This window comes from Anoplopoma fimbria, chromosome 1 (assembly GCF_027596085.1).
Source record: "Anoplopoma fimbria isolate UVic2021 breed Golden Eagle Sablefish chromosome 1, Afim_UVic_2022, whole genome shotgun sequence".
Classification (NCBI taxonomy): domain Eukaryota; kingdom Metazoa; phylum Chordata; class Actinopteri; order Perciformes; family Anoplopomatidae; genus Anoplopoma; species Anoplopoma fimbria.
Genome location: NC_072449.1, coordinates 5,111,718 through 5,135,494, shown reverse-complemented (window position 1 = coordinate 5,135,494; position 23,777 = coordinate 5,111,718). Strand labels below are relative to the sequence as shown.

General features: G+C 42.4%; 1 protein-coding gene across 1 annotated transcript; it reads left to right on the top strand.

The window, feature by feature from the left end:
- Positions 1 to 22,091, top strand: LOC129095621 (gap junction delta-2 protein). The gene is made up of 2 exons (XM_054604142.1): positions 1 to 71; positions 21,041 to 22,091. Exons 1-2 carry the CDS (start codon positions 1 to 3, stop codon positions 21,888 to 21,890), a joined length of 921 nt encoding a protein of 306 aa, XP_054460117.1. The 3' UTR covers positions 21,891 to 22,091.
- The last annotated feature ends 1,686 nt before the right edge of the window (positions 22,092 to 23,777 follow it).

Genomic DNA, 23,777 nt, shown 5'->3' with positions numbered 1-23,777 from the left:
ATGGGAGAATGGACCATCCTGGAGCGCCTCCTGGAGGCCGCCGTGCAACAGCACTCTACTATGATCGGAAGGTGAGTTCTTGATAAGAGTGTGAGGTGTGATTGCTGTGACGTGTGCATTAATCCTCATGTTTCCATACTGTATGTGCATGCATACAAACGGTATGTAAACCATGATGCCAGTGCATGAAGAATATGAATCCTCCCCTGCTTTCAGTGTTTAATCCCTCTGAGCGACATGATGTGAAACAGAGGCTTTGGACATCAGAGGATCCAGAGCTCATGTTCTACTCCAGCTCTCCATGCTGATGTTCTTTCTCTCTCTTTCATTCACTCACGCTTTAACGTTCTCTTTCGAAGCCGTCCTGTTACACAAGCGTGCCTCATTTCAGCTTTCCCACAATTTCCTCCCCTCCCTCACCCTTCCTCATCTTTCGCTTTCTTCCTCTGTCAACTATGAAGTCATCCCTCAACCTTAAAAAAAAGAAAAGAAAAAAGGAACGAGTCACGAGCGCAGGGTCACGGCTGTTATGTTTTATGCAACATCCTACGACGGCGAAGACGTCTTGTATTTTACTTTTGAATAAGTCGTCCTCGTCGGCCGCGGGGCGAGCAATAATTGATGAGCGTTTTTTTAGCCACAGAGGCGCATCAGCTCCGTGGACGGCATTAAACATGATAAATGTACATCTAGTAGAGGACTCGCTCCTGAGTTCTGGGGTTTTCCTGGGACATGTTCGAAAACCGCAGGTTCAGCATGGGTTCATCGGAGAATTAGTAGTTTAAACCAATCCCCTGAAGCCACTGACTCAGTCTGGCTAGTTGTACTCTTGAATTATTGAGTGAATAAATGTCAGCCGGTTTACGAAGGAAACGATGTGGAGAAACATTCCTTTTTTGGCAGATGATGAGTCGTCTTCTGCTGACAAAGCTCTGAGTGTGAATTTTGTCTGCGTTGTGATTTGGAGTCTTGGACGGTCGGATGGTTAGTTAGAGTCGCTTCCTTTCGGTGTTATGATGAACGATTGCTCAGCATTTGCCTCCTTTCACTCATGAGACACTGGAGGAGCACTCATCAACGGGACTAGTCATCCTGGCTGCAGGGGTCCGGGGCAAGAGCGAGAAAGAGACCGAAAGTGAAGGTTGTCGAGGAGAAGGAAGAAGAATTAAATCCTCAAAGGAAATCGAGGAAAAGAGAGAGGGAGAGATAAAAAAAAAAGTGTTTGGTTTGCAAAGAGCGGTACGGAGTGCGAGATGTGAGAGGCGGGAAAGCAGATGACGGGGGAAAGAGTAAAAAAGACGAAGGGGCGGCGAGGAGCGGTTATTCACGGACAAGCGAGCAGACACATGGCCTCGGTCTGCAGGGCGTTGGTAGGAAGCCAGAGAGGACTGTCTCGTCACGAGATGGTGCTGCGTGTCATGACCCAGGCGGGGCAACCAGGACACCCGGCGGCAAAAAAAAAGTCTCAGATCATGTTCGCGAAGATTATATCCGTTGACCAGACAGTTGAAATGTTCATAAGACGAGAGGAACCGATCAAAAGTTTTACAAAATATCAAAGTGTTTTCAGCAGAATGTTACAGTTTCACTTGCATTTCCTTTTCCACAAACTCTTATGATACTATGATGTTTACACTGTTTTTGTTAAATCAGTGGATTACAAGTTTCTATGTCTCTATGTGAGAAAACTGAGGCTGTGGCTTGAGCTCTGGTTGACATGTTGAAGGTTGGAGCGATTGCTGCAGACTCTTAATCTCATTTTATGGAAGTCAACGCACATTTATAGTTATTACTGGTAGTAGTTCAAGTGGCAATCCTTAAGATTTCAGTCCTGGTTGATTTAGAATGTTTATATAAGTGAAAACAATGGAATTGTGCTTTTGAGTCCAGCACTCTGAAGTCTTTTTGTTGATCTTGATGAGCTTCAAGATATTCAGAATTGTGTGTATATTTCTATTTTTTGCAAGTATACAATGAAGAAAACTGTAATACTGCATATTTTCCAGGAATGTCGCCCACCCAGTAAATATTGCAATACTTTCATTAGTGGGCTTTAGGTTCAGTCACCATTGTCTTACCTCCTTTAGGGATAGATAATGACCGAACAGACATTTATTGAAATGAAAATCTTTGAGATTGCCACTTTAAGTTGTTTAGCATTCAACCTCAGTTCCACAGCTGGAAACTGACATATTGACTAACTGTCCAATTGGCTGTCCAATCCTTGTTAAAGTCTTACTGACGCTACAAAGACACAACATGTGAAAACCCCCTAAAGAGCCGTTGTTGCCTTGATAACTAGGTAGCCTGTTACAGTTTTTTCGAAATTGTCCAGTTCGGAAACTGGGATACAACAAGGGAAGGATGTTCCTTTTTGGTAATTATTCATCCCTTAAATGTAGTTAAGGGAAAGAACTCCTAATCACCTAAGGATAATATGAAAATAGCCAGTCAGCCATTTTTATCTGTAGTGTCGGTTTGACAGCCTCAACGTTCCCCCAGTAAAGTGCATTCCCTGCAACTGGCTTTTCTGCAGCTCAAAACCATCTAATCTGGGACATCACATTCATGCTGCTGACATGAATTTTTTTTAAACGCACGCTAATACTCCCTCAATCCTAAAAACCTATTGGTCCCTCCGCTGCGACCTCGGGGGATCTCATTGGTCGGTGCAGGTGAGGAAGCATCGGACAGGTTGCCGTCCTCGAGGCGATGCCAGCGTACGCTCTCATGAGCTCTCACCACGACAACGGCCTTGCATGCCTCGAGTGCATTCGTCATACATGAGTCACACACACACACACACACACACACACACACACACACACACACACACACACACATATTAGGGGGGAATAAAACACTTGTTGTTTGTGTATAAGATTACAAATGGCTCTGGAGATCCCCTTCTACGGTCGGGGTTTGTGCATGTGTGTGTGAAACGTGAGCTTCTGTGTACTTTGTGGGGGTTTTCATCCCGTCTGTGAGAGCGTGTTTGTGTATTCACCTGCTACCTGTGATTAATTCCTGCCATTACGGGCAGGGCGGCGGGTGCAAATCGACCCGGGCCAATCAGATGGGGCCGTGGGACTCCGGCGCCTGTTGGCACACAAGGTCTCTAAGGAGAACCCGTGATGAAGCGCTCTCTACCTAACTCTACTGTCAACACATCACCGTGGTCACCGCTCCCATAGCTTACAGCTCCATATATGTGAGCTGCCATTGGTCGGAGTGGGACCTCTAAACATGCAGGTGCATCCTCCAGCCACCACATTCATATTGATCTCCAATAATGGATCAGGAAGTGGAGCCTGATGGAAGACAGGGCACTTAATGAAACAGTCTTTAGGCCTGTCCATTTGAAAAACAAAATGGGTTTCAGTGACTGGAATGTTAAGTGAGTGATTCAATCTTTAAGTACCTCATAAACCATGCAGGTAATTAGCAGCCCAAATATTTATTCTGGCAATGGCTTTTTCAATAAGAGAGCTGTGGTGGGACAGATAAAACATTAGGGGGACTCTTTTCAACTAGTGTTTCAATTTACAAAGCTAAGTGAGAACTATAAACTTGATCATTGTCATTCTGAGTGGCTCTTTAAAAATCGTATTATCCAGATATAAGTTGACTTAAACAATGGCCCCCCTTTTTCCAAAACTGGCATTTGGAAAACTACTAAAACACTTCCTGTCCCACATTTATCACACATTCTGCTGTCAGGCTCTTGGAGCGCTTAGAATGTTTTTCTCTGTTTTCCTTCAGACTTGAGTGTTTTTACATTTTTGAATTATGGCAATAGACTGTAAGTAGTCACTGTGACGTCACCTGTTGGTTTCTAGACTGCCGTTTTGGAGCCTTGAGAAACAGGGTTTCAGACGCCGTTGTCAAGCACTTTGCGGCAAAACGAGGCCTTGAAACTGCTTTAAAGCACTACAGGGGCTTTTTTTTAAAAACACAGTCTTTGCAACTGTTGTTCACCAGGAAGAATCCCTGAAGAGGAGATGATTGAAGGTTTTGCATTTGCACATGTACACTTTACAGAAGGTGATAAAGAGTGTGTGTGGGTGTGTTTCTGTCAAAGCTCTCTGCCTCTTTCTTGCCAGCTCGCTCTGCATGACTCCTCGGCACGGTTCCTCTGAGTCAAATGAGTGTTGTCACTCAGGAGCCACCAGCTCATCCGTCTAAAGCATGTGTGTGTGTTTGTGTGTGTGTGTGTGTGTGTGTGTGTGTGTGTGTGTGTGTGTGTGTGTGTGTGTGTGTGTGTGTGTGTGTGTGTGTGTGTGTGTGTGTGTGTGTGTGTGTGTGTGTGTGCCACAGCGCAGCACATTAAGCCAAAACCAACATTTATTAGTGAGCAGTGTGTACAGAGTGTGTTTGTTGGCGGGTTACAGCTCCGTCGTTGCATGACCTTTAGATCGTCGTGCTTTTACTCAGCACATCCCTGCGGAGTGTTCGCGACCTCTCACGGAGGTGATGGATGGTTTATCTGAATGAGGTTTATCTGGCGAACGTGTGCTATACTGCGGAGAAGAGGCTGTGGTATCACCTCGCTTGCGGCAGAATCCCCCCGAGAGTGTGTTTAAAAACGACACTTGGAGAAGGCCAAGCGAGATCTCTGACATCGTATTCACTCCGTCCCTCCGTGTCACTGCTTTCACACTTCCTCCTCCTGCATATGTAATGACCCCCGGGATGCTGGCGGCTGTAATGTCAGCGCCTCCTCCCGTGCTGGCATAGGACACCGGTGATTAAAATGACCTAACGTGTTCCATTGAGAGATTATAAAGCATATGAATGGGAGTAAAATGCATGCAATTCCTGCCAGATGTCAGACTTTTTATACAAATATGCAGCTTCCTTCCGCTGATAAAACCTCAATTTATGGAGTTTATTTATCTGGTGAAATAACCATAATGTCAAAGATAAGATTATTATAGGAAGATGATTCCTCAAGTGTGCCTCGGAGTTCATGTCAGCGCTGTTAGTGGGATTGATCTACTCCAGCCGTGCTGCTACAGATATACACACATCCTGGAAATGAGCCCAGCAGAAGGGAAGAGCTGCCTTTTACTACAACCTGCCTCCATAGGGACCTACGGAGATGCACAGTTGTATCTGGGGGAGAAAAAGAGAGACCAACTGCACATAATTATGCAGCTTGTGTTCTCATTTCTTGCTGCTTACACCTCATGTACACTCCCCCCCCCATCTTCTCTATGACAGCTTATTCTCTTTTCTGTTGATCCTCACAGTCCACATACGCTAAGGTCAGGGGTCACGTGGTGTAATCGACTCTTATTGCATGTGTTTGTGTGTGTTCGTCGGCTAAACCTCCATCTTCATCCCCTGTTAACGAAGCTGGAGGACAATGACACGGATGACGATAGAGAACAGAGATAGAGAGAGGGATGAATGGATAAAGATAGAGGGATTAGGGCGTGCGAAGGGGTCCGGGTTTGGACGGGTTTCACCTTGCAGGGCCTCGTGGAGGAACTGTTTCTGGCAGGGTGACTCAGAAAGGCTTACAGGTTTAGCGTTAGCACCTCGCTGGAGGACGGAGCAGGTCAGCGTCAGAACTGGAGTTAGTTTAATCCGGACGTTACCTCACAAGCACAAACACAGGGACACAACTGTGCAAAAAATAAACACCTGATACCAATCATTTAGTCGTGTCCTCATTTATGCAATATGTAAAAATTGAAAGGCACCAAAATAGAATTGGAACAGAGACCTAGGAGTGATTTTGGTAAAACACTTGACTGTTCATTCCCCGCCGATGCATTCAAGGACCAGTGATCGGTTGTGACATCCAAGGAGAGAAAAAATCACCCCGCCAAGATCTACAGTACGCTGTCAGAAAATCAATACTTGAACAAGCTAACATGAAAAGCATGTCCCTGTTCGCATCCGTATATAATACATCCCACATGATGACAAGCGATATGTTGAATTATTTATCTCAAGTTTCACATCTCTGCAAGATGATTTTCTGACCTTGTTTCATCGATTTGTTAATGAAGTATTGGCTTCAAAAAATATTAGATGCCAGCTTTGTTAATAATTTAAATCCTAATAAAGCAGGTGATTTAACATCAAGAAGTGTAACCATGAATTCTTTATGTGACGGTGTAGTCGCTCTGTGCTGCGGGTGATACAATTTCTCTTCTTTGATCAAAAACCAACATGACAGGGCTGTAAAATACCCAACATCCCTCTTGGTTTTCACATTAGACTCTTGACTTGTAACTGTCACCCTAATGCAACAACAGACAGGAACCAAAAGTACTTTCCTGCAAAGGGGACACGAATACGTAACGCATGCATGAACAATAATAATAGTCTTTGAATCGTCTTTACATGGGGGAGAAAAAACTGAGACTGTGGTTTAATTCTCTTATGCAGTCAGATACAAACAGTACTTTAAAATATGTGGGGATATAATGAGGACAAATAGGCAACTCTGATCTTTGTTTGGTACAAAGCAACACTGCAGCTCTATATTTGTGTAAAAGCTTGTGACTGTGAGATCATTATCGTATTTATAAAACCTTTTATCACTCGTGACTAACGGCATTTCAACGTCGGCGTCATAAAGTTGACATTCTCCTTTTTGTTTTGATTGTTTGTCTGCTGTCTCTTTTCTCCATCTCACTCTTTTTTGCCTCCTCACTTCATCTTACTGAAGTGAGGAGGCACAATACAATCTCTCAGTTTGAAGATGAAAAAGACTTCTTCCGTTGATTTATCCTCATTTATCCTCCGCCCGCCTCAACTCCCATCATCAGTCTTCACACTTTTTCTGTGGTCTCTAATGAACGAGCTGAGACTGTGGTACATTCATCTCTTCTGAGTGTGTGTGTGTGTGTGTGTGTGTGTGTGTGTGTGTGTGTGTGTGTGTGTGTGTGTGTGTGTGTGTGTGTGTGTGTGTGTGTGTGTGTGTGTGTGTGCTCCTTAGAGGCAGTATCATCTTGTGCACAGTGTGACTGACTCAACAGGAGTAAAAATAATCGTGAGTGCACACAGTCGCACCTTTCTGAAGCTCACACCGTCTCCGCCAGGACCAACATGCTAAAAGGAGACATCTGATTCACTGCCCCCTCACACGCGTGCACACACACACACACACACACACACACACACACACACACACACACACACACACACACACACACACACACACACACACACACACACACACACACACACACACACACACACACACACACACTCTTAACCAGATGGTCTTCCAAACATGTGCGTAAGCAAACTTGCAGCGTGGTTGATATATTTAGTCATTACTCAGGGGCAGAAACATAAACATGGACGCGCTTTTCTCACACACACACACACACACACACACACACACACACACACACACACACACACACACACACACACACACACACACACACACACACAAACAAACATACACATACTGCCAAAGCTGTCACAGCACTCGTCTTTGCAAATGACCAACCAGATAGTGTGACAATGCATTCGCACCTCACCACACACACACACACACACACACACACACACACACACACACACACACACACACACACACACACACACACACACACACACACACACACACACACACACACACACACACACACACACACACACTTGATCCCATTCACAGATTGTTCAATTAAGCACTCGGCAATATGCTGCATTCACACAGCGCTCTTAGCCAATTATGAACCAGCTACTTGGTGGACAAACACATACATTGTAGAATGACATCAACGTGCAGGACTAACGCTGATATTTACTGGAGGAAGCTGTACCTCACATAAAAAAAACTCACATAAAAATACTAAACCTCTACTGTTTTTGGTACAGAATAAACAAATGAGATATAACGTGATCGAGCCGACATCGATTTAGCCTTTTGGTGCAAGGACCAATATTTCGTGGGGGTTCCAATGTAATATTCGGGCCAAGACTTCCACTTCTGTGCGCTGGACATTGTTTACAGTTCGATTTTTTTACTTAAGCAGTGAGAACGGAGCTGGAGTTGAGAGACCATGTCCGCGACCCGATGGCTTAACAAGAAAAAAGCTTACTCCATAAACCAACCTCCACAATACAGAGGAGGAATTGTAATCATCTGTAAACTCATATCTCATATTCATGGATTACTTTATTGCTTTTATGTAGGCCCTGCAGAAGTGAAGTATTACATGCATTATGAAGAAACAGAAGTTGAATATCCTGTAAATGAGATTTTGCTGCATAATCTTTTCTCAAATGAAGATTTTTTTTTGGGACCTCCTGTTTCTAAAATATCTAAAAATGAATTGGCATTCTTTGTATACTCCCTAGACAGGTACATAGTGCTTTTATCAGTGAACTATTTGTGACAGTCACGTGATCGTGTGCGTGCCAAGATACAAAAATGAGACCGTTTACCTGCATGCAACCAAAGCCTGCCCTAACATGAATGGTCAATCCTAATCGGACTACAAATGGAAACCAGACTGCCTCCGATACAAAAATCTTGTCTTTTTTCCTACAGATTCTGCATTCATAGGCAGATATCTGTTAGAGGTTGCCTTTGGACAGAAGCATGAAAGCTGTTTCCCTCCTTTTCCAGTCTTTGTGCTAAGCTAAGCTAACGGTCAACGACTGGTTTCAAGCCTTCAAATCCTAGGTGGGAAGTCAGAGTCTGACAGAGTTGATATGTCTGGAGTTCGAAGGTAGTTAGAAGGAAATTATATTTTGATTTAAAAAAACAAACAAACAAACAACAAACTGTATATTTTCTTCTTTTTATTAAGTCGTCAATTTGTGATTATGACTCTAAAAGTCATGATAAAGCATATCTTTATACTGGATTTGAAAGGCCGTGAGATTTTTGGTCTTCTCAACAAGTTTTCATGGAATTGCTAATGTTCTAATTTCCATTTATCTCTGACTCTAAGGACTTCTTGGTTTATAAATTTGGATTGAAGTTGCAGATGTCCCTCAGTCGACCTTGTAGTGAGATTACTGGCAGCTGCTTTTTCTACGGTTAAGAACTCTTGATCTTAGATAAACTCTTTTTAGTCGCTCAACAATGAAATGTAACACTTCCTACATGTAAAAAAACAAGAAAAAACCCTCAGAATGAGCAAGGAAAGTGTGCCAAAATGTTCAGTTGTGTAAAATAAGAATAAATAAGGGTAATTTAAATGTTAATATCTTCTGTACACTTATTCCCATATGAGCTGAATGATGCATTAGATGTTGACAGTCAGGTCAGGACTGAGGAGTGGTGGCTGGTGTTTTCTTTAATTGGGTTGGGACACGGCTTGCAACCTAAGAAACCCTCACTGTGCATATAAACCCCATTTCATCAGACATTTATCTAATCAGATCAGTAAAAACACATTAAATCCGCACGTGAATGCACCTCAGAAGATCCAATCATCCACCGAGGACACTTCTACCAATCCTAAAGCATAAATGAATGAAGCTGTTTAATGTCATACATAGAAAAGCAAGAAATTAATATTTCAGTATGTACATTTAATAATCATACTGATACTCTTAAGGGTGGAAGAAGAACACAGATCTTTTACTTAATACCACAGTGTACAATTTACATTTACAAGTCCCACATTCACAAGCTTAACTAAAAGTACATGAGTATTAGCATTAAAACATACTTAAAAGTAAATGTACTCATTGTGCAGAATGGCCCTTTTTTAGAATAACCTTTATTATATCACTGGATTATAATAAGTGATGCATTAACTTGTGAATCACTAATGTTGCAACTCAACTACTATATATACTATATACTGGCTGCTAGCTTAATCCGTAATAATAAACAGTTGATTGATATTTTGTATTAATATTCTCAATGTGCAAAGTACTAAAGATATCTGGAAATACTAAAAAAAAAGTACTTGAGTGACACTTAACAATGCCGCCTCTGGATACTAGTTGCAGAAATGTTATTTATGTATTTTACAGTCTTTAATATTTTGCAGCGGCTTCCATTGGAGCCACTATTGTACATCAAAAACACTATAATGACATGTTTAAGATTATTTTTAGTGTGTTTGGGATGTTCCCTGCTCAGCCATGTGCTGCTGTCTGCTTGTGTGTCATGGAGGCTCCCTTCATGAGCCAGAGCGGCTGATTTGAGTCGGAGCTTGGCACGGGAGAGTTCGCGGTGGGTGGGGAGTTGGCACGGATGCGGCGGCCCTAGCTCGGGATTGTCCAAAACCCAGCGTTTTAATCCGGATTACGTCCCATCATTTCTCTCTCCCTCTCGCTTTCTCTCTTTCTGTATTTCCTCCCTCCCTTCCTCCCTCCCTCCCTCCTTTCCCACCCACGCATTCCCTCCCTTCCTCTCCCCCGCTGCTCTTTCTCCTGCTCACAAACCTCACCCGTCCATCACAACCTATCCCCAAAAAAACCCCAATGCTCTGCTCACTGGTTGTTCTGTTGCCATGGTGACCACTCCTGTCACATCTTTTTTTTAATTTGTTTTTTTACGTTTCCTGCCAATGATCTCCTCTGAATGATCACTCAGAGTAGATTTTTTTTTTAGCAAGTCTATTTTTAATGCCCAGGCTCCAATTTAACTCTTTTTACTTTTATCGCCTTGTCAGTTGCCAAGGTAACTGCCACAGTTAGTATCGTCATGGAGACCCCCATGCGTACGGAGCACTTGGGTACCAGTGCACACTTCACCTCTCCTAGGTTCAATCTGTACTTTGCTGGTGTTTAAATACTTAAAAACCCCAAAAATGTCCTTTTATAGTCATGAGCCAGGGAAGATTGGTACAACAAATACACAAAAATACACAAAAATACACGTTTGCATGCGTGTGTGTTCATGTGCACGTGGGTGTGTGAGACACTGTGTTAAATTTGAATTAATGTCTGCCTCAGTAGGGCTGTGATCTTTATCTCCAGAGCCCGTCAGCTCACATTCATCACAACACTACTTAAATACCTTTCAGTGTGTGTGTGTGTGTGTGTGTGTGTGTGTGTGTGTGTGTGTGTGTGTGTGTGTGTGTGTGTGTGTGTGTGTGTGTGTGTGTGTGTGTGTGTGTGTGTGTGTGTGTGTGTGTGTGTGTGTGTGTGTTAGAGAGAGAGGGACAAAGAGATGGATAGATAAGTGTGCAGTCTTAGAATATGCTATTATTAGATTTCCATTTTAGGATCTTACAGATCCAGGATTACACACAGAGAAGATACAATCATAAAAGAGCATTCTGTCACCAACCAAAGTGTCATTGCAACTTGAAGACAAAGTACAGACAGTGTACTGCGAATATGACGATATGGCTGTATATCTGTGTACTTATATTCAGTGTGTAAGGAAACATAGTATTTATAAGGCAATTAATAGATTTATAAGGCTAAAAGGTCATTAACATTAACAACTCATATCTACAAGTACTTTACACAAGTAAAAGTACAGCAGCTATCAGCTTAATTAAACATTTACATATTACAAATTACCTTATTATGACTGTTGCATCCATTAAAATGTGACATTTCACTGTTGTCTTTTTACGCAAAAAAGTAACCAGAGACCAAAGCTGTCAAATGAATGTAGTGCTGTAAGAAAACAAAATTCCCCCTGGAGTTTAGGAGTAAAAGTATTAAGTAGCATGAAATGTAAATACTCAAGTAAAGTACTTCAAAGTTACTAGAGTAAAAGGACTTAGCTATACAACGTGTCCTCATACAACGATTCGTATGAAATCTTATGTAAAAGTTCGTAATTTTTTGTGTGTTTTCCTACTAAACTCCACTCCACAGTTTTTTCCCGTTACATGCATACAGTCTTTTTAAAATTAACTTCCGTCTTCACAGGAACCAACTCAGTTAGGTTTAGACAAAAAAACCTCTAAATTTAGGTTGAGGAAAAGAACGTGGTGTTCTATGGAAATGGTCCATTACTTTAGTATTGAAGTTATGCAAAAATCAACACAAATCAACTTTTATTTCTCATTTCACAAGAGGCAAAAACAGCAATCTCCTGCGTGAAATACCTGCTTTTGTTGGACCCTCCACTCCGCCTTATGTGGGTTTTTATGGTCTTTATATTTCCTCATTCATGTTTACATATAAATTGATAATTTTTAATATGTGCAAATTGCCATGCGTTCCTTTTTTCTAGCTAAAGCTAAGAATGCTGGATGAGATCAGCCTGTTTTCTGCTGCGAAAAAGTAACCAGTGCTCAAAGCTGTCAAATAAATGTAGTAGCGTAAATAACAAAAAATGTCCCTACATGTGGAGTTTAGGAGTAGAAGTATTAAGTAGCATTAAAAATGAAGTAAGTAGACTTAGTAACACCGTGTGCATGAACTACACACAAGCCAAATCCATCCTGCTAGGATTATTAGGTTTTGAGGTGCTTTGCATATCTCACTCTTTGAATATTCATTCAAATAAACGTGCCAGTACATTCTGTCCCTAAACCGAACTCAACCCCAGATCCTTGGAGACCACCTGCTCTGAGTTCAAAGAGCTCCACGGCTAAACAATGATAAAACCATTATCACCGGTTTGGTATGATAGAAAAATCCATCTTCATCTCCTCCAGAGAGGATGGAACTAACACCCAGCAATGTCAGACACAATCGGCTTTGTGACGCCTGGCAACATCTGGAAGAGTGTGTGTGTCTGATTAAAATGTGTGTGTGTGTGTGTGTGTGTGTGTGTGTGGAGAGGTGTCCTCAGTGATTTCCTTCTCTGATTCTCTGTATTCCTGGTAAATCTGTGTATGTTTGTTGTTTTATCGGTCTGAGCATTTGAAGGCGATAGCGTGTGATGGCGACCTGTAAATGTTTGTTCGGTGGCAACGCAGGATGAAGGTCCGTCAGCGGGGGAGAGTGCAGCCCCCCCCTCTCCTTCTGTCACTGGCTTCAAGCACTGCAACCTCCCTTCTGTGTGTGTGTGTGTGTGTGTGTGTGTGTGTGTGTGTGTGTGTGTGTGTGTGTGTGTGTGTGTGTGTGTGTGTGTGTGTGAGGTCAGATCGAGCTTGGTGCCAGGTGACCCGCTGCGAACTACGAGCTATTGATAAACCGTGGCAAAGGGACACAGACCAAGAGAGAGAGAGAGAGAGAGAGAGAGAGAGAGAGAGCATGTCATGTGTCCATCCGTATTTGATGTGACAGGATTAGATTCGTCACAGCTGCTGGTGCGCTGTATTTGGGTTACCACCTGGTATCCTCAAGACACACCAGAGAGACACGATGCCAAAAATATGGAGATGTGAAAGAAGAAATGAGGAGAGGAGAGGAAGGATAAAGGTTGGAGTAAACAAAGAGATGGAGGGATTTTCCCAAAACCTCTGCTGACACTGATGAGTAAATTCATCGCTGCAAATCCTAAAATCTAGACTTCATGCTGTGCGGGCAGCGGAGAGGCTTATTTATTTCCCATCATATGTTAGATGAGAAAATCAATCTCATATTAAATATGAACCTGAAGCCATGGGACCGTTAGCTTAGCTTAGCACAAAGACTGAAAGCAAAGGGAAACTGTGAGCTTTATACGTTAGCGGTTTCCCCATGCTTCCAGTCTTTATGCTAAGCTAAGGTAACTATCTCCTGGCTCTAGGTTCATATTTAACAAACACATATAATGATGAGTGGTACCTTCTGTATTTCTCAAAAAAGTGTTGGAGCAACCCATGAAGCTTTTTTTTTTTTTAATTATTTCTAGTGAGGTTAGTCTTACAGCCTAAATTACTTATTTTTAATAATCTAAATTACTTTTTTTTTTTTTAATGAAATTGATATATTTTTTTTAATTGTTGTTTCAGTCATGCATACTTTCAAACAGAACTTGAATATTATGCAGAGAAAAGGCTAATTATTTTGTAGCAAGTTGATTTTTCTGAGCTTTTGCACCTCGAATAAAAGCATTAACCAATCACCTTGTGCAAAACAGGTTGAGTTGCACTTTTATTTATGAGGATTATAAAACAACAACTCTGAAGCTCCCTAGTCCGAACAAAAAGACTGCAAACTTTTTTTCCCACTTTCAACCATGGCAGCCAATATACCTAGTCCATTTCTTCCGTTCCCACCTTTCACAATAAAAGCCCTAGGCAAATATTTTGCATTTTTGTACAATAATGTAGGCTTCTTCGAATATTACTCAGCTGGAGGACCAACAACTGACGGACGTCAGTACACCCTCCCTACTATATTTTGTCTTTATGTGGTGAAGGGTCAAATAAGTCCAGAATTGTGATGTGATTCTCAGTATATTCAGAGAGTCAACAAGACTTATTTAGTTTCACATTGCCGTCACAATCCCATCGTGCTGTGCTCCTACAGTATGCAACGATGCAGAACTGTTTACTCCTCGAAATTGCCTTTCGTGTGCATCCACAGTTGAGGGTTAATCCTGGTTCCAGATCTCTTGACTTGAAGTGAAGTCGTAGAACAGTGTGATTATTAGGCTGTAAGTGATTGTCATGCAGATCAGAGGTTGCGAAACAAAATACATGATGGGAGGCTGATTGGTGATTCTCTCGGGGGAAACTGGGGCGCTAAATCCATAGACGTAATTAGTAGTAGAAAAGAGAGCTGCAGCAGCATGGAGGCGTAGAAACGAGAGGGGGAAATGGAGCTGTGCAGAGAAAAGGCAGAGCTTAACCGTGAGGGAACAGGTATTGATGGAGGCTAAAGGTGAGGCTCTGAAGGCATTAGCAGGTCAGCCATAACACTGGACTTGTTGACATCGCTGTCCAGAGAAGCTAACGCACTCCTCAGTCTGCAGAGAAGAGCTTTTTATCGTCTGTCCTCCACGATTTCATCCATGAAACTGAAATTCAACACTGAAATTCAACACAAGATAGATTTTTTAAAATATGTGCAATATAAAAATATGTGCAATACACTGTACAATACTACAATTATTCTGTCTGTATATATAATATTTTAGTTATTGTGGTTTTTTCACATTTTTTAAAACTTATTTAATATTCTTTACTGTGTTATTACTTATTACTTATTTATAATACTTGTTTTGATATTGTTTTTTTTACTATGTCTCTTGTTTGCACTATCCTGCAAATTTCCCCACTGCAGGACTAAAAAAGGATTATCTTATCTTATCTTATCTTATTTTTGAGACTATACATGTATATTTTAAAATGGTTCCTGGGTCTCATTTTTTAAATAACCTATTTTCAACATTGATTCTTCTTCACGGCTTTTGAACAACAGTAGTTTCTTTTTCTTTTTTTATCTTCTAAAAGCGTCTACTACTCTGAGGCGTCGTTCCGTTCTCCTTTGCTGGTGTCGTGTTGCAGTGAACCCTTAAAGTAGACAAGCCTCGAGCTCCTCAAAGGCACCTAAGCCTCGCTCTAACTGGTCAGAGACACGCCGTTCTGTAGTTGACTTAGCTTCTACTTGGCACACTTCTTCTCCCCCCATTCGTTCTTCTGCCTCTCGCCTGTTGCCGTGGTAACCAGCGTAAGGGGAGATTGAAGGGAGGGAGGAGAGATGAGAGGAAAGAAGAAAAAAATAAGTGGGGAGGGGGGGGTTGTGTTGTGTTTCTGGGTAAAGGAACCACCACTGCTCTTCCTCCACCCTTCTCCTCCTCCTCCTCTCTCTTATCTTTTTATCTCCTCCGCCACATCTTCAAATCTCTCCGAAACCTTGCGCTCCTTATCGATCTCTGGACGATAATTTCCTCCTTCTCTGCCTCATCATCCTCCAACAGATTTACATCCTTTGTCCACAATTCCATGATTTGGTGCTTTTTCTACTCCGCGTCAACCTTTGTCCCTGTTTCTATCTACAGGAGGACAACATACTTTGTACTTTGCAGTGGACACGATACAAAAAAAGTGCCTCCCAACAAGTGTGCACATTTTTCATTCCTCACTTAGCCCTAAAACTTCAGCTCTAATGGGCAACACACAAGCTCCCACCTCACCTCTACTTCTATTTTTATGCAGCTCACCCTTTCACCCACTTGCCATGTAAATAGGGTTGGAGGTTTCATTAGAAGAGGCTGACATTAAACATAAAGAAAGATCTTCAATAATATCAAGGGAGCTACACAGTGATTGCATTTCAATTGCTCTGGAAGTTGAATATTGCAGACCGCCGGTGCAGAAACACAATTTGTGTGTGTGTGTTGGTGTGCACAAGGAAGAGGCTGGTGGAACTAATTCTCCTGTCACATGCACATAATTATTATTTTTCACATCATTGAACACGTTTAATTTTTGACAATTAACCCCACGTTCTCAATGAGAGCTTTGAAACTGAAAAACGCCCCCTCAGTGCAAGATATCAGCGTCAGGCAATGAGGAGGAGTGAAAGAAAAGACAGCAGGTCGGGGACACACAATTGCTGGAGGAGAAGAGGCGTTTTTTGGACTCGAGTTGCGACAATGTTCCTGCATAATCACCAGCGCCTGTGTGATAACACAGTCAACATATTAGTCAAAGGGAACAACAAACACTGTCTGCCGCGGGTGAGCTGGGATGTGTGCTAACATGTCTGCAAGCTGCATGTTTGATGCACTTTGAACTTTTTTAATCTACAATTTGTAAAAAAAAACATTTTTTTTAAATCCCATGAAAAGTCTAAAAAGAAATCCTAAAGGGATGTCTTCAAATTGTGTGTTTTGTCTAAACAATAGTCCAAAGTATTTAATTAACAATGACATAAAACACACCTTTGAGAAGCTGCACCAAGCTTAAATGAAAACTGAACATTGTTATCGATTATATTTTTTTCTGTTTCTATGGATTATTTAACTAATCAATTCAATAGTGACTTAAATGTACTGTAAACGTTCATTTCCACAAGAGTGTGAGTGTGCAGAGACGATAAGAGGGTGCCTGAGAAGGACTTTGGTGTTTTAAATGCCTCATCTGACTGTTTGCAGAGAAAGAATGCTCTTCATAGAAAAACTACAGTAACAATCTGGAGATTATTCCTGGCAGAGAGAGAAAGCGAGAGAGAGAGAGAGAGAGAGAGAGAGAGAGAGAGAGAGAGAGAGAGAGAGAGAGAGAGAAAAAGGGCCACAACAGGAGCCCAGGGACTGCAAATGAAATTAAAAAAACAGAAAGATGCTTTAGAGAGAAGAGAAAAAACAGGTGGGGGGTTTGCTGTGTGGCGTACGATAATCTAAAGCTATTCGATGGCATTAACATAAAAAAAAAAAAAAACTAATGCAAGAATCCTCCCTTGGCCCAGCCACAGATTACAGCAGCGGGTTCGCGTGTGGAAGCTATTATATAATTCATTCTCTATGATGAGATTTTCCTCCATTGCTGGTTTTTCCTTTTTCCCGCACTGGCAGGTTTCTCTTTTAATTTAAGGCGGAGATGTCCGAGCCACACTCGGTCTCTTTTTTTGGTGACTTTATAATCTTTTTATCCCTGTCTGGAACTAATTCATCTCAAACAGCGATTTGAGGTCTTCTTTCAGTACTTGAGTTAGTTCCAAACGGCCTTTACTCACTGTCAGGGTGCTGTTTTTGTTGTACGGATATGTGTGCGTGTGTGCATGTGTGTGGCCTTACAGAATACATGTGTGTGCACGCCTACTTAGTGTGCACGCCTACTTAGTGCGACGCCGTCTCTCTCTGGCATTGTGAAGTCTCCGCCCGCTAAGCTCCTTAATGGAGTCACTGCAAGGGCAAAAAGCATTCACATCTTTTTTCAGTTATTGTTTTTCTCCCTCCCTTCTACCCCCCTCCACATGCCAGCTGATCACAGGTGCACAGATTGGCATTAAGTCCTATATTTTTCATTTTGGAGGTCATCGCAGTTTTGATGAGATGGTTACATGTGAACTGCACGCCGTCAAAACTCTGGACAGGATTAACTCTGCCCTTCGACTCCACATCTGCGCCGCGGAAAGACCGGCAAAGCCACTGTGTGATTGGTAGATGACCCTCCGCACAGCCAAATGCCATCTAATGATTATCTGGCATCGTCTGAGGTGCCGGTAACGTGGGCCTCCACCGTACCGTCACAGTGTTGTCCACATAAGCAGATCTTTTAATTTGATACAATCTTTCACAAATAGAACTCTTTCTGGATAAATGCAGTGGATTCGGCCCGAGGTGAATTCACGTCACAGCTACTCTCTCTTGTTGATTCTATCTATTAAATCCAGACTTATCTCGAGGGAGAGCTGCAGGTGAAATGGAGGAGAGAGGTTAAGGTGGGATTTGAAATGTTAAGCTGTGTACTGAGGCGGCTGTTAGAGGAGAAAGTGTTTGAGAAATGTTCCACGTATGAATATAAAAAACACATGAAGCGTGAGGGACTGAGATTAAAATGTTTTTGAAGTTTATACATTAATAAATCTTTACTATATCTTCATTTTTATTCAGCCATTCATCATGGACATGATAAGAATACATCATCAACCTACAAAATAACCAAAATATCTGTTCTTGTGTGTCAATGTTGCCATGCAGCGACTATATTCCATTTCAGACATTGGATTCATCTGTTACAGTGATGGCATTCTGTCTTTTATGCATACTGCATTTGTTGCATGCGTTTGCTGGCATTGTTATTTATTTATGTTATGATTCACACTTGAGCTGAGTAGAACATTGTACTGAAATTTTAAAAGGTCCAGAGCATGCAGAATGATTTACATTCACACAAATGCCGCCTGGTATCCTAAAATTGTAGGTTGCGATACAACAAAAGTGCATTGACAATAATGCTTCAAACATATTTTCTCCAGATTACAATTGCTTAACAAATACATTTGTAAACATAGTCTGCATAAATCCACATAGAGAGGAGATAAGGGTGGGTGGGTGGATCATACAAACACAGGACTTTCACCCAGGAAACCGTTGTTTGTGTCTCGTGTGAAACCAAAAGTCAACATTGAATTTAATAATGTAACAAACATACATATTTTAACCCAAATCCTGATGTACTGACTAAACCTAACCAAGTAGTTTTGTAACCTAAATATAACCAAGTCATTTTACTGCTTTGTAGTTAAATTATGGGGCAATTTACAAGCTTAAAGACGTGTTTAAACTGCAACCGCAATCTGGTAGAAAACTAGTTTCCCTCGAAAAGTAGTTGTGAATGTAGTCTTGTTGTATGAAAATGGAATTTTGTAGGAGACAGGGATGAAAAATGACATTGTGTGCAATTGTGTGCAATATGTAAAATTGGTGGGGCAGCAATTTGCCATTGATGTTTGAAAGGCGCAAGTAAGTTTCTTGCGAAGCTTCATCTATTGAAATTGAAATGCTCTGTGTTCTGCACTGACTTATTCTCAGGAATGAGTGGCTCTTTCTACATCTACACCAAAGCCATATTTATATGTCATCATCTATTGACTTGAATGCACTTTTATAAAAACCCATAAATCCATGATAAATGTGATGAGGTCAGGTTTTGATGGGTTTCTGTGATGCCGTTCACTACGGGTTCATATGAAGTAATGACAGCGATTTATCATGCAGTTATTTATGGGATTATCATTAATATAAAATGTTAGTGATTAGTGAGAGTTGATCTCGCTGCATGCAGAACTCATATCCGTTGGATTGAACTACAACGCAGAGATCAATCAACAGATTAGCAACAATGTCCGGAGGCCCGTCTGCAGTCTGCAGCAGCCTCGGTCCAGACTTTAGTCACAGATTACAGACAGAACAACTGGCTGGCTCTGACTGGAGAAGGGAAATAAAAAGGCCTGCTGTCTTAAGTGCTTGCTTGGTCTCAGATCTGAAAAATAAATGAGGAGAAGAGAACAAAGACAGAGAGATGTCTGCAAGAGAAGGGAACAGAACAAGAGGGGGGGAGGAGTAGAAACCTGTAGTCCGTCTACTTTGAGTGACTTCATGAAGCACATAGACACGTAAAGACTTCAGGATATGCAAAGTCAGCGCATTTAAACATACGTTAGAATAGACACACGTTAACGTGCACAGATGCACACGGAGAGAATTGAAGTTAAACCAACTTCGGCAACAATTCTCTCTCAGTCTCAGCACACCCCCACACGGAAATAGCAACTAATCTGCAAACGAGGTTCACCTCTGGGTCACCTGCTGCAGAGAGAGAGTCGGCTACCTGTGCCAGTGAAACGTCAACAACTGAGGGATTAGTCCATATAATCGTTTGCGTGTGTGTGTGTGTGTGTAAACTGATCACAGATCCAATTTATGTGAGCCTCAATCAAGGCTGCCATGGTGACTTTGCCTGATGATGCCAAAGGACACTAAAATTAGACAAGATCACGCATCTTTTTTACCTGTATACACCCTCACATAACAAACACACACACACACACACACACACACACACACACACACACACACACACACACACACACACACACACACACACACACACACACACACACACACACAAACTGCATCTTGAGCGCTGAAGACACATCGAAGCTCAGCTCGCAACTGTTCTTCTTCTGGAGTGTTTACTTTGGAGCACTCTTCTTCTCTGGTTCTCATCAGGAGAAACAGTGACTTAATGGTGACACAATGTTCCCCCCTCTATCATCAGTACATTATTTTCTGCCTTCTCTCCCACTTCTCTTTTCTAATTAAGGAGTTTGACGTCCTTTACCAAGCTCACTGCTGTGATTTCAATCTCTAATCCCTCCTCTCAACCTTGAGTCTGAAACATGCAAGCTTTTGTCACAATAGCTCTCTGATCTGCTCTCTTGTTTTCTCCGTACTGTAACTCTTATTTTAAAGTAGAAGGTGTCACCAGGCCTTTAGGGATTTGCTTTTAAATACTAATAATAGAGAAGAATATTTTTAAACAGAGACATTTTTAACTTTTACACTTTGTTTTATATATTTTCTATTTATACTCTTTTCAAAACTGATTATGCAAAATTCTTGATGGATCATCTTTCTTCTGTTCAGGCTCACTTAGCTCTGTTCTTCATCTTTCTTGCTTAATCACACTTTCACACTCATACGTATCTGTAGAGGCTCTGCTGGAAAGGAAATCTGAGGACATCTCATCCTTCCTGACAAAGTAAATCACTCTGCGTCTCTGACCCAGTTAAATCTCTCTCTTTCTCCTTCTAGGATCCTGCTGACAGTAGTGGTGATCTTCCGTATCCTGATCGTTGCCATCGTTGGTGAGACCGTGTACGAGGACGAGCAGACCATGTTCATCTGCAACACTCTGCAGCCCGGCTGCAACCAGGCCTGCTACGACAAGGCCTTCCCCATCTCCCACATCCGGTACTGGGTCTTCCAGATCATACTGGTGTGCACGCCGAGCCTCTGCTTCATCACCTACTCCGTCCACCAGTCGGCCAAGCAGAAAGACCGGCGCTACTCCTTCCTGTATCCCATCATGGAGAGGGACTACGGGGGTAGGGACGGGGCGAGGAAGCTCCGCAACATCAATGGGATTCTAGTTCAGCACGGCGGTGACAGTGGAGGAGGGAAGGAGGAACCCGACTGCCTGGAGGTGAAGGAGATCCCCAACGCCCCGCGGGGCCTCACCCACGGGAAGAGCTCCAAGGTTCGCCGGCAAGAAGGGATCTCCCGCTTCTACATCATTCAGGTGGTGTTCAGAAACGCTCTGGAGATCGGCTTCCTGGCGGGCCAGTACTTCCTCTACGGCTTCAGCGTGCCTGGGATATTCGAGTGCGACCGCTACCCGTGTCTGAAGGAGGTGGAGTGCTACGTGTCCCGCCCCACTGAAAAAACGGTTTTCCTGGTGTTCATGTTCGCGGTGAGCGGCATCTGCGTGGTGCTCAACCTGGCGGAGCTCAACCACCTGGGCTGGCGCAAGATCAAGGCCGCCATCAGGGGCGTGCAGGCCCGCAGGAAGTCCATCTGCGAGATCAGGAAGAAGGACATGGCGCATCTGTCCCAGCCGCCCAACCTGGGGCGCACCCAGTCCAGCGAATCGGCCTACGTCTGATGACGAGTAGAAGATTAAAAAAGAGGAAGGAGGAGTGGGGAGAATGTGCAAGAGAGAGAGAATGACTTAATTATGATTTTAATTTAATGAAGATGGTGCGGAGATGACCCCCATCCTCTGCGATGATGTGAATGAAACAGAATGTAAAAAAGACAAAAACCTCCGGCTCTTCGACTTTGAGAGTCAAGAAGGAGGAGGGGAAGAGGGAAATAAAAAAAAGCATAAAGGGGACAAAAAGTCCTGCAAATGAACATGATGAACACATTTCGGTCTCATGGGGAGATACTCCAACTGCCATTTTATACTTTTGTCTTTTCTTTTCTTTTTTTTTTAATACTAATTACCTTCTCCTCTGCCCCTCATTTCTTTGAAAGCGGGGAATTAACTTCTCAAGGGGCTGGAGAAGGGAACGAAAGGATGAAGAAGATGAGAAGATGAGAAGAAGGGAGAGGGGAACAGATGAGGGGCTGTTTTGTATTCTTTGGGGATATTGGAAGACGACGGCGGTGTTTGATGCATCCCACGGTGCTTTTTCTTCTGGACTGTGTCAGCCTCAGTGAAAAAAAGGGGAGGACGAGATCAGGGATGGGACAAGGAGGATGAGCAGCAACATCATTAAAAGAGGAATGGAAGAAGTGTCAAAGAGAGCGAGGGGAGTTCGAGAGAGAGAGAGAGGGAAGGTGTGAAAACATACAATATACCCGAAGAGCAATTTCCCCGCTGCGGGACTAATAAAGGATTATCTTATCTTATCTTAAGAGGGAGAGAAGAGAGTTCTTCTTTCACTTCCTCTCCTCGTCGGAGACTCAAAGCAGACCGAAGCCAAGAGAGAAATATCTGCCTCTGATCAGTGTCAGCCTCGCCTCTGTTGGAACATCGTCACGAGCCAGAACCCGGGAAAAAGACTGACGATGTTTATGTTTTGTCTCTTGGCAAAAGATGATTCTAACACAAACACAGCGAGCACCATAAACACTCTGCTCTCAACGATCTCTCGCTCTCTCTCTGCTCTGCGGTTGGCAGCTATATAGAACCCAGAGGGCTTCTTCTGATGACAGTAATGACTCTCGCTGCTCTACTTCTGCGTAAACCTTGGAGAGGAACTAATGAACAAACGGACAAGCAGCGTGTAAACGCCGGCATCTCCTCGAGCACAAACCACACTTCCCTCCTCTTCGGCATTCCAGAGATGCTGAGAGGCGACGGAGAGACAAAGAGAGAGGAGGGAAGGGGAACAGGCGCTCATGGAGGAGAGGAACACATCACTTTATTACAACTTTAAACAAATTTTATAAAAATATATCACCATGAGTTATGATTTTTTTTTTCAGAGAAAGCGATGGTGCCATCCTTGAGATATTTAATTATTGTTAAGAAAGTTACATAGAGTATATCATGGTAATATTATTTATCCATTTAGAATATATCCAAATAGAGTTTATTTATCTTTGCGTTGGTTGGAACATCATGTTGATGTTTTTTTTTCCAAATGTATAAACTGTCTGTCTTTTTTTTTTTTGTCATTTTTGTTTAGTTTAAAGCAATCCTCATTGATGAAACTGATGAACGGCATGTGGGGGCGGGAAGGGGCGAGTTTGTGAGCTTTGTTTTGAAACGTACAGTATTGGGGCTGTGCAGCTGATTTTTTTTGTACGTGCAAATATTTAAAAGAATCTTCTTTGAAATTGTTACTTTCTTGCATTCAAAATGTTAAATAATGCATCTTAATGCGTTTTCTACAGAGAGCCTTTTTCAAAATCAGCTGCACAGGTTCGGGCGATGACGGCCTGTGAGCCATTTGAAAAAAAAAAGCATGTTTACATGATGCAATGTTTCTTGAATGAACAAGCTGTGTAGCCGATGAGTAGTTACTCCCTAGGGACAGTC